Source organism: Xenopus laevis, chromosome 5L, assembly GCF_017654675.1.
Source record: "Xenopus laevis strain J_2021 chromosome 5L, Xenopus_laevis_v10.1, whole genome shotgun sequence".
Taxonomy (NCBI): Eukaryota; Metazoa; Chordata; class Amphibia; order Anura; family Pipidae; genus Xenopus; species Xenopus laevis.
In genome coordinates, this window is record NC_054379.1 from 884,004 (window position 1) to 899,663 (window position 15,660).

Genomic DNA, 15,660 nt, shown 5'->3' on the forward strand with positions numbered 1-15,660 from the left:
CTGATCCTCTGCTTCCCTGTAGGTAAAATAGTGACTGATCCTGACTCCAGGACATTTCCTCCCCTTTACCAATTGCCTTTACCTTCTAACCATCACCTGCAACACACACAACAACATTGTGGCCCTTTTGTAATGAAACCCCAGCAGGGGTCAATATTCTATATTCACATATTTCCAGTTCAGTCTTCTGATACTTCTGATGGGGGATCCTTGGGGTTGTTGTTGGAATAGCAGCTGTGGTGCGTGTGTTATTAAGTGCTGCTGAATAGTTATCTAATATTGGGGTGCAATGTCACTGGCACGGCACCCTTGGGTTCCCCAGGTATATGTTTTGCTTATTGCCACAATGCACAATTCTGATTAGTTCTCTGATACTATGAAATGGTGCAATTTCATTGGTCGAATAGGTGGGAGGGGGGGGCATTATTTTTTTGGAAGTGGAAATAAATCTTGGCTCCTCATGGATAATAGGACATTCCCTATGAATAAAAAGAGACACAAACTTGTCTGTGTTTATGATGTTGGCCATACGCTGGCCCATAAAAGCCGTGGCCCCTCCAGAGCAAGTTGGCAACTCATGAGTCTGTGAATGAGACCGACTGACTGTCCTGGCCCAGCGCATGGGTTAATATCAGTGTCTGAGTGTAGGTTTTAGTGTCTTTATACAAAAATGGACCATAATGTGATGCAATGTTTATCCCTGTTGTACAGTGACATTTCCATCAGTGTGACACCTAGTGGCCATCCCATGAAACTACACTTGATCTATTGCTTGTCCCTTTGTGCTCTGCCCACTGACACTTACATGTGCAATGAGCCTGTGCTGCTGACTATGAACACTCTAATGTATCAGGGGGTAATTCCCTTGTGTTTCTGTGGCTGATATCATTGTGGTTATTGTTATTCCCTCTGTTCCATTTAGTTCTGGTAGAGTCTCAGTGCTGGTCGGGTTACGCCCCAGTTGTGTTGGCTTCTGGGTTTAAGTGGAACCATTTTTATGAAGTTGGGAATAAACAGTATAGGGAACACAGGGGTGGGGCAATATTGTAAGGGACACATTTATTATAGGGAAAGAGAATGTGGACCATGAGACAGATGACTTTGTAGAGATCCTTGAAGGGTGGGTGATGATAATAATAATGCCCCATAATCAGATGATATGTAGATGGACCATGAATTCTGTATATGTGTGACTGTAATTTAGCATTTAGAGAAGCAGCACAATAATAAAGAAAAGCAGCAATACTGAGAGCCGGACCCTCTAATTACTGGAGGGAGAGCAAAGCCCTTTGTATGGTCAATCCTAACGAAACTTCCCACAAGGAACTTTGTCATTTATTGCTACGGGCAGAGAATAAGCCCCAAAGAGCCCCATTAGTAAGCTGTTTGTATTTCTTGCAGAAAATTTGCCTGAGATCTTCTTCATTTGGCTTCTCTCCTGGGGGCACCTCAAGAAACGCATGGAACTCTGAAGTAGATCATGAATACAGACCTGCTCATTAAGGAATGGTCTACAGAGATATATGGCCGCCATATTAATATATGCCCTTCCCCCACTCTCAGGGGCTAAATAAGCAGCTGTTCTGCTTGGGCACTGGAGACTCAATAGTTACCTTTAAGCTACAGTTGTATTAAAAACAAAATACCCACTGGAGGGCGCTGTGTTTGCAGAGGACTATGGATAGTTGTCATTGTTAAAGACAACATGAACAGGCTAGTCCTTTTTGCTTATTGTTTTAATTGAGAAATATCTATGGTTTCTAATATTTCTGGCATTAAACAAGAATATGAAGCCAATTTCACTGCAGCACTTCCGTTTAAAGGAGCTGATAAAACTAATCACCAGTCCACTGACAAGCCCCTGATATAATGAGCTGTTTAAAGAGGGGAGGGGTTTGCTTGTTCAAAAGTAAACTTATACAATTGCCCTGATTTTAAAGGAAGGAACATTTCTGCAAAGAAAAATGAAATCACTCACAGGCTATGGTTCCTCAGAACCATTGGGAATAAACTTCTTATCTAGATAATAAAATAATCAAGGGACACAATAAAGCAAAATGATGCTCCCCTCCCTGAGGGAATTATGTATGGCAAGCAAACTAAGTAATTTTCCCACTAGATGGCAACAAAGTCCACATAATGAAAGATTCACTCAGTAACTACTTTCCATTTCCAGCTATTATCTACATACAGGGCATTTTTACTGCACAGTTAAAATGGGGAAATGTTCTGCAGCCCAGTAAATTTTAGGGGAGCAAATTGTTCTATGGCTTTAGTTGTGCAGGTTCTTTGGGGTTAGTTCCACCTTCATGCAGGAATGAGTACAATTAAAGCCCAATTACATTGGTTGTGCAAAAAGCAACACATTCATACCATTTCTGCTAAGCATTTGGCAAATCATTTTGTGCTATAAAAGCTGTTGGGAGCGGGTGGCATCAGTGTTGGAGAGCATTGTATTAGCAGAGAGCGGGATCTTGTTAAAACACAAGTAAAATGGTGCAGAAATACAGAGAAATACTAAATACTTCCAATATCATATTTATTAATAGGGTTAAACTTGACTCCTAACACTGTGAGCAGTTTCTTCCCCATAAATGTGTTGGCAGCCTCCCTTTCCATTGCTTGGTGTGCCGTTACATACTATTATACAGATGGAGCCGTTGTTAGAGGTTTCTCAGTGAGGTTCTTGGCAAAAGGCATCTGGAAGTTATCAAAGTCCACTTCATAAGAGAAGATCTCCCGTCGCACTTCTCTTTTTTTCATTCGATCTGCAGTGGTGGGTTCTGCAATCCAGACCTTGAGAGACATGGAATGTAAATATAACTAATGGGCCACAGACTTCAATTCCTCCTTCAGTAAAGTGTTTTATCATATAGTCAATATACAGTAACTTGCACACGTCGGAATACCCACGCTGACCAAGCAGATAAGTAAATGTTCCCTTTAATTTTGGTTTCAATCAGCTACCCCTGTCACTAAAGCTAAAGTATAAGAACTTCATCTCAAGCCTTTTGTATTGCAAAGCTTAATAATGGCCTAAGGGGCAGATTAGTAACTGCCCAAATAATAGGAAAGTGAAGGCCATTTTTTGCACTGTGTATAGTAGTGTTAAAGAGATACAGACACCACAAATGAAACCTTTTGTTACATCTATCATAATATTGTCTTTGCATGCTATTTATAATGTTGCCAGTATTTACAGATGCTTTTACATTACCCATCTGATCCCCCATGTTCCTCTCTGAGGGTGCTGCCATATTTTAGCTTTAGCATTCTGTTAGCATTAGAAACTCTGACTGACATGTTGAGAAGGGACAGTCAAGTTGGCTAAACAGTCCGCTTTAGGAACTTTAAGTGGCAATTACTTACAAAAGCAGAACTATCAGTGAAAAACAATCAACATGAGCTATAGGTAACTTTTGATGTACATTAATATTTTGAATAAAACATTTTAGTGTAAGTATCACTTTAAGGAAATTCATTTGCAGCTTAGTAGCCATTGATAAGAATAGGAATCTTGTGACTCTGTGTAGAAGAAAATGTAAAATCAAAACTTGCTTAGAAAGTGTAGAACAAAGAACATTCAGTCACAACAATGACCAATGGATGTACAGTAGGAGAAGCAGCCCAGAATAATGGTTCAGGCCAGCAAACGATCATTACATAAATACCGTCACATGTTGTGTATTTTTCTTACCGATTTGGGTACAAAGGTAATATCGACTTTTTTCGTTTCTCCTGCCGTGATCATGCTGTTAAGATGAATGATGCTGCTCTTTTTCTCCTTTGGAGGAACAGTAGGTTTAGTTTCAATTACCTGCAAAGTCGTTGTTCACAAAAACAAAGAAGAAACATAAGAAAAGAAATGACCATGAAGATTTTCATTCATCCAGGTCATGGTATATCTAGTATAGGTCAATCTAAAAACAACTGGACTTGCTGAGTAATCAATGAAGACGTTTCACTACTCATCCGAGCAGCTTCTTCAGTTCAACTGACTGGTGTGGGAAGTTCTCAGCATATAAACTCTTCCACTAATCCAATCACAATGGCACATTGTAACTCTTCAGAGAAATTTACAGAGGTGTAGATTGTGTGTAGTTACTGTGATAGGGTTATCCAATGTGTCATGTGACTCCTAGATACAGCTGTTACTTGTGGGAGTTGCATGAATGGATGTGTGAAGTGTTCTGAATCCGCCGGGGTACAGATGTTAGAACAGCATGAACTGAAGAAGCTGCACGGATGAGTAGTGAAACGTCTTCATTGATTCCTCAGCAAGTCCACTTGTTTTTAGATTTACCTATACTAGATATAAGGAAAGAAACTTGTTTTTTTCTGATACACTCATTTTCACAAGAAAACAGTTAATAGCAACTATAGTTTTACCATACAATTCCATCACTGGAAAGCATGGGGGTCCCTTGCCTAAAAGTATCTTTCCAAGTAAATGTGGCCATTCATTGGCCAATAATATTGCCAAGTCGTCCTCTCCAGAATGAGTTGGCAGCTTATTGTACCATGTGTGTTGCCCCTCCCTCTGACTGTCCAACATATATTTAGTTGAAAATCTGACAGATATCTCAAAATAAAATCCCCCGTAGCTGCAACACAAGGCACAGCCTCCAGTATCAATTCCTGCATATAAGAGTCCAATGCCATAGCTACAGACAGAAGGGGTGTCTCTTGTAGCAAAATGATGGCTTTTTTGGAACACACATTAAAAGCCAAAGGAATAGTAAACCCTGAAAACAAATGAATGTCAAATTGTTCAAAGTGCTCTTCTAAACCAGTTTGCAATTTACTTTCATAATGTAAAAAGTCATGTGACCTCTCTCTGATCTTTATTAATTAGAAATTTCCTCTTCTTCTGAAATGTTCTCCTGACTGATGGCAGAACTTACCAGCAGGTGGCGCTGTACTTTCACTTTCATTGTATACCTGAGCAGTGTAAAATAAATGTGAGCAGTGCAGAATTTACATGAACTTGTTCCGAGGGTTTATATAGAATTATATTGAAATAAAGGACAATGCAAGTAAGTCTTCAGAGATTAGATTTAAGATACACTTGCCAAGAGTCCCTCTGTGAGAGTGCTAGCCATAGAGTTTTCTAGTTATTAAATTGTTGTATAGTAGTTATCACATAGAGGGCAAGAAGGCAGTCTCTGTCTCTTACAAATGTATCAAGTTACTTGGGGATATCTTAAACTTTTGAAGTTTGAAAAATAAATGGGCTTGTACGCAAGACACAAGATTGAGGGCCAGACAGTATACCTCTTGTTTCATTTGTGCTGATTCACTGGGTCCTGGGCTCTGAGTTTTGGGTGCAGCTTTTGCTTTGCCTTCCATGTTTCCTTTCCTCTTCCCCTTCTTCTCCTTTGGTTTTGGCAAACTGTCCAACTTGGCTTGTATCATGTCTATCAGCCGATAATCAGCGAAAGCCTTTGCAACATCTAAAACTGTCTCACCTATTGAATCAGAATCCAGGGGGCAATATAAATTCCGTAATAATAAATAGTCAACATCTAGCAGAGTAGGATTTAATAACTCTTTGTAAAAAGTATACTTAAAGCCAGAACAGAGAAAAATTTGTGGAAATTACCAGTGAAAAGGTTCACCTTTTTTATTCTGTATTTGAACTTTTGCCCCGGAATTTATTAATAAATGAGCACAGTTCAAGCTCCCACTTTCAACAGCCCTCATTAATGGAGTGGATTGGTTGAAAGCCAGCGCATCAATGTTGGCACCGTGTTTCAGCAGCAGCTCGGCTATGGCATCTTGGCTGGCATGGCAGGCGTGGTGCAAAGGAGTCCACAGAAAATTATCCGTGGAATTGGCATCAGCACTGGAAAACAAACAGACAACATTAAACTGCATTCAATGTACTGCTGTAAAGAAGGGCATGTTTATTTTTAAGTATCTTTATTTGTCTCACATCAGTCCCTGCCAGAGTGGATCTTATGATCTGTGGTCCCTTTCACTCACTATGGTCAGTCCTGTGCCAGTTAACATGTCTGTATGAATTTGGCATGTGGAAAAAAACTGAAGTATCCTGCGGAAATCCACTCAAGTCAGTAATTGGGTGTTAACCCTTTTATTAAGTCATCACCAACTCTGGGAGTTGCCCAGGGAGCAGCACATTTGGTCTTTTACAAACAAGTTAGTGTGGAGAGTGCAGCTGGTTGGATAAAGGAATAATGCCACACTAACCAACCAGTTTTCAGAGTTGTAAGAATAATGAAAGCGAGGGCCTGATTGGCTGATAGAAGTTACTGCACTAGCCCTTATAACTGTATCTGGGATTATGATGAATAACAACAATAACAGGAACCTACTCCTTCCAACAAAGTTTCACGGTGCTATCTCCAAAGCGCAAATGACCAATACACCTTCCCCCTATGCGTTCACTATGTTTTTCTTCAACATCTGAATGGACTGTTCTTCTACCCTTGTGACCCTAACCCTAATACAATTTTACCCTTGTAACCCTAATAACCATGACCCTAATACACTTTTACCCTTGTAATCCTAACCATAATGCACTTTTACCCTTGTAACCCTAATAATTCTGACCCTAATACACTTTTACCCTTGTAACCCTAATAACCCTGACCCTAATACACTTTTACGCTTGTAACCCTAATACTCCTGACCCTAATACACTTTAACCTTTGTAACCCTAATAACCCTAATACACTTTTACCCTTGTAACCCTAATAACCCTAATACACTTTTACCCTTGTAACCCTAATAACACTGACCCTAATACAATTTTACCCTTGTAACCCTAATAATTCTGACCCTAATACACTTTTACCCTTGTAACCCTAATAACCATGACCCTAATACACTTTTACCCTTGTAACCCTAATACTCCTGACCCTAATACACTTTAACCCTTGTAACCCTAACCCTAATACACTTTTACCCTTGTAACCCTAATAACCCTGACCCTAATACACTTTTACCCTTGTAACCCTAATACTCCTGACCCTAATACACTTTAACCCTTGTAACCCTAATAACCCTAACCCTAATACACTTTTACCCTTGTAACCCTAATAACACTGACCCTTATACAATTTTACCCTTGTAACCCTAATAACCCTGACCCTAATACACTTTTACCCTTGTTCAAGCAGATATTTGACAACATCCAAGTTGCCGGAAGCACAAGCAGACATCAGAGGAGTTTTGTAGAACAAATCCTTGACATCCAAAGGCACACCGTCTTCAAACGCTTTCCTCAGGGATTCCATATCTCCAGTCTTGGTGGCAACATTTATGTGGGTGTACACTTTCTCTGGCTCGTCTATGTACCAGCCTGTGTCATCAGTTAAAGGATTTTGGGGAGGATGATCCCAGTCAAAACGATTTAAGTCGGTGACATTATGAAAAGTTGGAATCAAAAATTTGGGAGGTCCACCATCATCGCGGCGTGAAATGAAGTTGCTTGGCATTGTACATATAGGCATGGGCAGAGATGGTTTTCCTTTTTTCCCTTTCTTGCCTTTCTTCTTGCTCTTTTTCTTTTTGGGTCCATAGGAAGAGAGTAAAAATGCCTTTTGCAGATACTTGGAACCTTTCAAAAATTCCTCTGGACTTAGAGTCCCAGTTCGTCCTTTCTCGTGACGACCCAGAATATCCTGTAGCTGCTCAGAAATTATGGGAGCTCCTGTCTCCACAAGGACAGAGGCAAACTCTTCCTTCCCAATGGTCCCATCACCTCTGTCCAACAGCTGGAACTTTTCCCGAAGGAGTGCTTCATGTACAAACGCCCAGTCGTGCAGAGTAAGCGCCCATAGTGGGTTTGGATTTTGTGCCGAGGGTTTGGAATATTTTTTAAAAAGACGTGTTATTTTTCCTATTTCCTTCATTGCGGCTTTGAACCCCCCTTCTTTGGCAAGTTCTTTGGGAGTAAAGGTTTTTACATTCTTCCACAGAGGATTGCAGCCTGGAACATACAATTAAAATGAAATATAATAACTGAATTAGTCTGTGTGGCAATAACACATTACTATCAGGTTACAATTAGCAAGTACAAACAATGCTACTGTACACAATCATGACATTTAATGGCATAGCAGAGCTGTGGGGTAGGAGTCTTGAAGTCTGGAGTAATTTTGGGTATTTGGAGTCAACAAAAATGTACGGACTCCTAACGGACTCCTAATAAGTTAGAAGCAGTGAAAATAATGAAATCAGATGTAAGAGCTTCTATGAAGGCAGATTTGGCAGAAGCAATTGTGTTTGTAAGAACAATACTTGAGTTCATTTTGGATTGTATTTAACAGCTATTCTACAGCTATATGGCAGCTTCCATTTATATATAAGTTGTTTTAGGTTTTCCAATATATAGTTTCACTTTGATTTTGGTTTAGAATCGATATGGTTTATATTTTGAGCTTTGGCAGTGATAAAATGTCTTGTATTTTGTGTACTTAACTTCTTTCACTTAACAGGTACATTACATTAGGAGTTTGAGTCGGATGTGAAGGATTTATGTTTGACTCCACAAACCTGTGGCCTAGGTAAACTTCAGTTTTTCGAGGGGGGGCGGGATCCAATTTGTAAGTAACCCCCTACTGAATCCGATCACTTGCCTCTTGCACAGAACTTCTGCTCTCACTTTCACTATTACTGTACAATCAATATCTAAATCATCGTGGGTTCACCTCTCTAGAATCTCTCCAAAACAGTAGATCTTTGTTTATAAATAAAACTTACTTTCCCTTCAACACTAATTTGGAGGGGAAGTTGATCAATGCCTTGTTAGCGAATGAATAAATACATGGGATTAACATTCCATTCTTCTAACCCTGCAGGTAAAATGTCACTACTTGCGTGGTAGGTGCTTGCTACAGGTCTCCTGCCTGCACCGGAGACATAGTCAGAAATAAACAAAAAGTACAGCGGCACACTAGCAGTTGCAAACATCAGTGAAAAATGTATTGAGCCCAAAAATTGATTTTTCACTGTAGTTTGCAACTGCTAGTGTGCCGCTGTACTTTTTGTTTAGATATATTTTTGTAAATTGGAAAGAAAGACACTGAAATATGAGCCATCAATGGAGTATTCTATGAAGCAAGAAAAAAGAACAAATATAAATAATAGAACTGACCTCTCTGTCCTAAGAACCTGCAACACTCTGCAAACCCCCCACTTGCTGCATGGTGAAGTGCTGTGTTTCCGTCCATTGCAATTATTCCCATGTCTGCTTTGTATGCGGACAAGACCTTTAATAACTACAATTCAGACAGAAGTATTGATTAATGTTACCAGTGTACGAGAGTTGCAGTTATTTCATATATATATATATATATATATATATATAATATACAGAAAGAATCAGTGCTTCCCCATCAAGTGCCCACCTAGTCTTCTATTGGGCAGTTCTGTGGCTGAAGTATTGCTGGTGACTGTACTAGTTCCATAATAAGCAGCGCTGTGTTTAAGTCGGCACTGCCCCAGGCACTGGATCTCTGTCCCAACCCCTATCCGATCAGGAAAGACTTTGTGCATTTGCTGATCTCAGAATAGAGTGTTAGCTCCGTCTTCCCAGGGAACTTCAGCTAAATATAGCAGGCAAAGGGGATTTTTAGTTTTTTTAATATGTAAGGGGCTGTTCTGTGTGTATGGGTAAATAAGCAGAGTAGCAGAAGGTAAGGTGGCCATACATTGGCCAATAAAATCTGCTGACTCTTCCCTTTAGACTAAGATGCAAAATGTTTGTTCATGTATGGGGCCCTGCTGATGGCCTGCATGACAAATATCTGGTCATAAATTAGCCACATGTCTATAGGGGATATTTAATAATTGGGCAGGGGCCACATTGAAATGTTGATGTGGTGCTCTCCCAGCAGGTGTCTGTAGCCCCACTTTATGTTCCAGTCACCAGCATTTCAACAGCACATGTTGAGTGAAGGGGAAGCGGATTGATAATGTTTGTACATAGAAAGCAGCAATCAAGTAGCAATTAAGTTACTATAAGCTTTCTTGGTTGCCTCTTTCAAGACCAAAAAGAAAACCACAACAGATCTGGAAAAATGTACCTCAAAAAATCCCCCTTTGGCTGCAAAATGCACAGCGTGATTTCTCTCATTATCTATAGCATTAACATCTCCTCCTTTCTCCAGGATGCTCCGAACCACCTCCAGGGCCCCTTCTCTTGCTGCTTCCATTAAAGCTGTGCGTCCGGTTTTCTACAAAGAAGTATATGAAATGTTCCCCGTAACAAAATAATGTCAGCATTCTGCCACAGAGTAAGCCATTGTATAACTAAAGGGTTAATATACTGAGGTCAATTCATGTCCCCTTGTTTCTGTATCGGGGTTAGTGAGCCACTTTCCTATGTCATGCTCCCACAATCCTCCTTACTTCTGCCCAAAACCATTCTGGTGGTCTGCTAATTATCAAAAAGATAAATAAAATATATAAAAGTTTGGGAAAGACCATCCAACTTCCCACTTTCCATACATGTATATTTTTGTCCTTCACTTTTGTATATCTGTTTGTCATTGTTATCTATACAACATATAATTGGTAGAATAAGGTAAGAGCAGTATCAGATAGCTTTGGATAAAGAGTCACACATGGTATTTTAATATAGCAGGACTTTTTCAAGCAAATGGAATGCTCTTTGGTCTAAATGTGCTCCTTACAACCAAACATGTGGTGAGGCTAATCAGCCCAATGGGTTCAACCAGCTACTGCCCCATCAGAACCTCAGCCCAATGGGTTCAACCAGCTACTGCCCCCATCAGAACCTCCCAAATGGTTCCTCCATTTATTGTATGCAGGTGCTTCACACTACAGGAAAGACCTACCAGGTTACTGGCATTAGGATCAGCCCCCATATCCAACAATTTCAGGCACATGGCTTTACAGTCGTGCGCTTGCTCACATGTAGCGAGAAGAATGGGAATGCCTTTAATGCTACAGTTATTAACATCAGCACCGTAGTCCAGGGCAATCTGTAGGCACCGAGAATGTCGTTTAGTGGCAGAAATACAGTAAAAGAGAATCCCTGCAAAAGAGAAAAACACACGTCAACCATTACAATCAAAGATGGAGCCAGTATTTCTTTATTCCATTTGTGCAGAACTGTATATAAAATAAAGAGGGTTAATTAATATTTACCTTTCCCTTCGTTGTTAACAATAGACATATCAGCTCCTGCTTTGGCTAGAACTTCCAATACCAGGTCATGGCCATGTTCTGTAGCCTTCATAGCAGGGGTGCAACCTTTTAGGTCCTGTATATTGGGCTGCGCCCCTAAACTGAGCAAGAAAAGACACATGTCTACGTTATTTGCTGCAGCAGCCAAGTGTAGGGCTCCATGTCCATTGCGGGGCTCAGTGGAGTTTATTAGATCTTGTATTCCCAGTCTGATCAGCTTCTCTATCTGCTCTTTGTCTTGATCCAGAACACACTGAAGAACTTTATAGATCTGTAACGTTTCTAGTCTTTCTTCTACCTCTGCCATTTTCTGTAATGTGGAAATTCTTGGGATGCCTGTGGCACAAGGAAAACATTCATCGTGAGCTCAATATTTCATTGCTCAAACAGCTATTCTACCTAAAGTAGAGCCTAAATACTTTTAAATATATCATTTTTACCAATTGGCAGAAATCTTTCACCAATTATAACCATAATTATTGTAAAATAGCTATTTTACAATAATTATGATTATAATTATTTTACTTATTATTGGGCATCACTTAAAGAGGCTCTCAGGCCCCCAGTAACTGCTGAGTCACATTACAACCCTACTAATAGTCATTTGCTATCTAACATGAGTGTAAAATTTCTCTGCAGCCTGTGAGCAAATCCCATTTGATGGCAACAGATTTTCATTGGAATTTTATAAAGAAAAGGACCAGAGCAAGAGGATATAGTTACAGTGCTACGCAATATGCTGGCGCTATATAAATACATTGTAATAATAATAATAATAATAGAGGGGAATGTGCAATGGAAAGGCATTCAGCTTCTGATGATGTATCAGGGCAACCATGCAGACTCTTATATTTGATTATCTAATTATGTCCACCTCGTCAACATCAGCTACTTTTAAACTACAAGTCCCAGAATGCACCAACACCCAGTGGATGCTGGAAACCAAATTCATTCTTACGAGTTGGACCTGTCCAAATGAAACTCTATTTAAAGTTGTCTGCACTTACCTGGTCACGGTAAAGGCACATTAAATAGAGAGTGTTTTATTTGGGCAGGTCCAGCCTGTCTCTCTCCATGATTAATATACACCCACCAATATCCTGGTTTACTACATGTTGTCAGCATTGGGTGCTGCTAATATCAAGCACTGCCTCTGCTCATGGCAATAGGCCATTCAGCAGCAATAAACAGGAAAAGAATATGTTTGCAGTTGAAGGAGCTACTTATTACTCATGTATAACAATATGCTTAATGGGGAGAGTGTTTCTGTATGGTAATAAAAGAGCTATGAGTCCATGTCTGTTCAATTCCTGACTATGTTGTTGCTGTGTTGTCCAGTAAACACTTCCTTGATGACATGGGAGACTCATTGGTGACTAATGATGGAGAAACCCAACACAAGTCCAAACTCTAATTGTGAGACTGTGAGTAACCTGAGAGTGCAATAGATCTTTGGACACAGAATAGGAGCCCAACAGAACCATTGTTCTTGCAGGAGAAGGTCCCACTCTGTAACGTTACACATATATATATATACAAGTGTATTAGCAATAATTAGCCAACAACGCAGCACACAGAGCTTTCTTTCTGGAAACGTATAACATTTCTACTGCTATTCCTACATCATTTCTGTAGGTTCCTTATCACCTTCCCCCCAATGAAAGTGACTTGCTCCCCCTACTCATTTCTGAAGGCACAATTTCAGCCAAACATTTTTGAACAATTTTTTCCCCATGAGGTATGGCAATTGTGAAAAATGTCATAAATGGGAAAAATAATCACCAGTTTTTTTTTTGTAATAGGAGCCGGGAGAAGTTAATATTGTAGCTGTTTATATATATAATATAGTTCCCTGTGTGTATCTATGAGGGAAAGGCAATAAAGTCAAATTTGGCAAACATATAATGGAACCACAAGCAGAGCCCAAACTCCCCGTGTATTTGCCTGTAGAACATGTGCTGAGCTGCTCCGGGTCATCCACATATTGTAGGAGAAAGTGTACAATTCATAGGTGTAGGGTCAGAGTTGGCCATAGACATTTACCTGCAATATCGTAAGAACGATCAGACTTCCCCATCTCCAGACCTGCCACTAACCATCAGATGAAATAAAGTAGTAAAAGAACAGATGAGCCGATGTTCTGCCCCTGACAGTAATCGTAGGAAAGTTACGTCTGACCAAAGCTGGTGACAATCTCTAACTGATATCGTATGATCGACAATACACACAGAGATATTATCTGCAGCCGACAGAAATGTTCTAACCTGTCCGTCTATGAGCAGCTTTAGGAGGGTGCACTGGAGGGAGTGGGATATAATGATTCAGCCATGATCAAACTGGCCCCTGTTATTAAACTAGAACTCCCATGAAGCCTCTGGCAGTGTGCTGCTGGGAGTTGTTCATCCCTAGTGAATAACATAAGAACATCAAGGCTAAGCTATATAAATACATGTTGTTATTATTATTATTATTATTATTATTATTAATAATAATAATAAGTACTGCCTCCCATCTCCCTAAATGTCACCTCCCACAGGACTCCCAGCATTCTTTCTAATCAGAAATCATCCGTTTGTTCCTATACAGATTCAGCTGTACAGTCACACAAATTAGATAGTAAGCTCCTGTGAGTACATGGGGGGTGCTGGTTGTTGTAGCAATGCAGTGCATAGGGGTGCTGGGAGTTGTAGCAACGCAGTGCATGGGGCACTGGGAGCTGTAGCAATGCAGTGCATGGGGGGATGCCGGGAGTTGTAGCTAATGCAGTATATGGGGGTGCTGGGAGTTGTAGCTAATGCAGTGCATGGGGGATGCCGGGAGTTGTAGCTAATGCAGTGCATGGGGGATGCCGGGAGTTGTAGCTAATACAGTGCATGGGGGGTGCTGGGAGTTGTAGCTAATGCAGTGCATGGGGGTGCTGGGAGTTGTAGCTAATGCAGTGCATGGGGGTGCTGGAAGTTGTAGCTAATGCAATGCATGGGGGATGCCGGGAGTTGTAGCTAATACAGTGCATGGGGGGTGCTGGGAGTTGTAGGTAAGGCAGTGCATGGGAGGTGCTGGGAGTTGTAGCTAATGCAGTGAATGGGGGGGTGCTGGGAGTTGTAGCTAATACAGTGCATGGGAGATGCCGGGAGTAGTAGCTAATACAGTGCATGGGGGGTGCTGGGAGTTGTAGCTAATGCAGTGCATGAGGGATGCCGGGAGTTGTAGCTAATGCAGTGCATTGGGGTACTGGGAGTTGTAGCTAATACAGTGCATGGGGGGTGCTGGGAGTTGTAGCTAATGCAGTGCATGGGGGATGCCGGGAGTTGTAGCTAATGCAGTGCATGGGGGTACTGGGAGTTGTAGCTAATACAGTGCATGGGGGTGCTGGGAGTTGTAGCTAATACAGTGCATGGGGGTGCTGGGAGTTGTAGCTAATGCAGTGCATGGGGGGTGCTGGGGGTTGTAGCTAATGCAGTGCATGGGGGTGCTGGGAGTTGTAGCTAATGCAGTGCATGGGGGTGCTGGGAGTTGTAGCTAATGCAGTGCATGGGGGGTGCTGGGAGTTGTAGCTAATGCAGTGCATGGGGGTACTGGGAGTTGTAGCTAATGCAGTGCATGGGGTACTGGGAGTTGTAGCTAATACAGTGCATGGGGGGTGCTGGGAGTTGTAGCTAATGCAGTGCATTGGGGGTGCTGGGAGTTGTAGCTAATGCAGTGCATGGGGGTATTGGGAGTTGTAGCTAATACAGTGCATGGGGGGTACTGGGAGTTGTTGCTAATGCAGTGCATGGGGGGTACTGGGAGTTGTAGCTAATGCAGTGCATGGGGTACTGGGAGTTGTAGCTAATACAGTGCATGGGGGGTACTGGGAGTTGTTGCTAATGCAGTGCATGGGGGATGCTGGGAGTTGTAGTTGAGCAGTAGAGAGTAGAAGAGGAAGGCAAGATCTATACAGTAATGGTCAGATACCTGCTGTGTATGAAACAAGTCAGTCCCCGATACTTTCCCCGCTCTCCAGTCAGTTCCCGAGGTGTCCCAGGGCCCCGGCCGACTCCCCGCATTCCTTTAGCTGATGGGAAGGGACGCGAAGTCTCGTCTCCATAGGAACAACCAATAGGGCACAAGCAACCGATACAGCGTACTGAGCATGCGCAGGTTGTGGTGCTGCGCGCGCAAGCGGAGATTTTTTTTTGCCCAGAAATTCTAAGCAATAGCGTCACGTGATCTTTATTCCCAGCCAATCACATCCAACTATTCACCTACATTAAAATCAATTGCAATTAGTCCTTTTCCAACTCAGTTTCACTTCTGCCTTTAACTAACGTTCCTTGTTGTAGTCCCTGATGTGTCTTGTGCTGAGTCTTCCCCTCTGAGTCCTGTGTCTTCTTCTGTGCGACGTCTTGTACACAGGTTGTTGTCTGTCTCTGTCTGTCTGTCTGTGTGTGTCTGTATATGTTAGGCGTACCACCTTTTCTGATGGCTAAACCCAAACAAGGG

The 15,660-nt window shown here is 41.4% G+C and overlaps 1 protein-coding gene across 3 annotated transcripts; it reads right to left on the reverse strand.

The window, feature by feature from the left end:
• Positions 1 to 2,522: 2,522 nt before the first annotated feature.
• Positions 2,523 to 15,602, reverse strand: ankef1.L (ankyrin repeat and EF-hand domain containing 1 L homeolog). Of its 3 annotated transcripts, none has more exons than XM_018261851.2 (10): positions 15,427 to 15,602; positions 11,140 to 11,514; positions 10,827 to 11,026; positions 10,053 to 10,202; positions 9,122 to 9,245; positions 7,129 to 7,954; positions 5,619 to 5,845; positions 5,275 to 5,468; positions 3,698 to 3,817; positions 2,523 to 2,796 (listed from the first exon to the last, which is right to left on the reverse strand). In XM_018261851.2, exons 2-10 carry the CDS (start codon positions 11,483 to 11,485, stop codon positions 2,644 to 2,646), a joined length of 2,340 nt encoding a protein of 779 aa, XP_018117340.1. In that variant the 5' UTR covers positions 11,486 to 11,514; positions 15,427 to 15,602; the 3' UTR covers positions 2,523 to 2,643. The 3 variants fall into 3 exon arrangements, with proteins under 3 accessions (XP_018117340.1, XP_018117338.1, NP_001085241.1); XM_018261849.2 differs by lacking the exon at positions 15,427 to 15,602 and adding an exon at positions 15,133 to 15,404; NM_001091772.1 differs by lacking the exon at positions 15,427 to 15,602 and having other exon boundaries at positions 2,644 to 2,796; positions 11,140 to 11,485.
• Between the last annotated feature and the right edge of the window lie 58 nt (positions 15,603 to 15,660).

What these genes read in the sequence shown, in the direction of transcription:
- ankef1.L (XM_018261851.2), bottom strand. Translation starts at nt 11,485, where the DNA reads ATGGCAGAGGTAGAAGAAAGACTAGAAACGTTACAGATCTATAAAGTT. An exon ending in ATCCTAATGCCAGTAACCTG is followed by an intron (nt 10,203 to 10,826) that starts GTAGGTCTTTCC and finishes ACTTCTTTGTAG; the next exon opens with AAAACCGGACGCACAGCTTT. An exon ending in CAGGTTCTTAGGACAGAGAG is followed by an intron (nt 7,955 to 9,121) that starts GTCAGTTCTATT and finishes TGTATGTTCCAG; the next exon opens with GCTGCAATCCTCTGTGGAAG.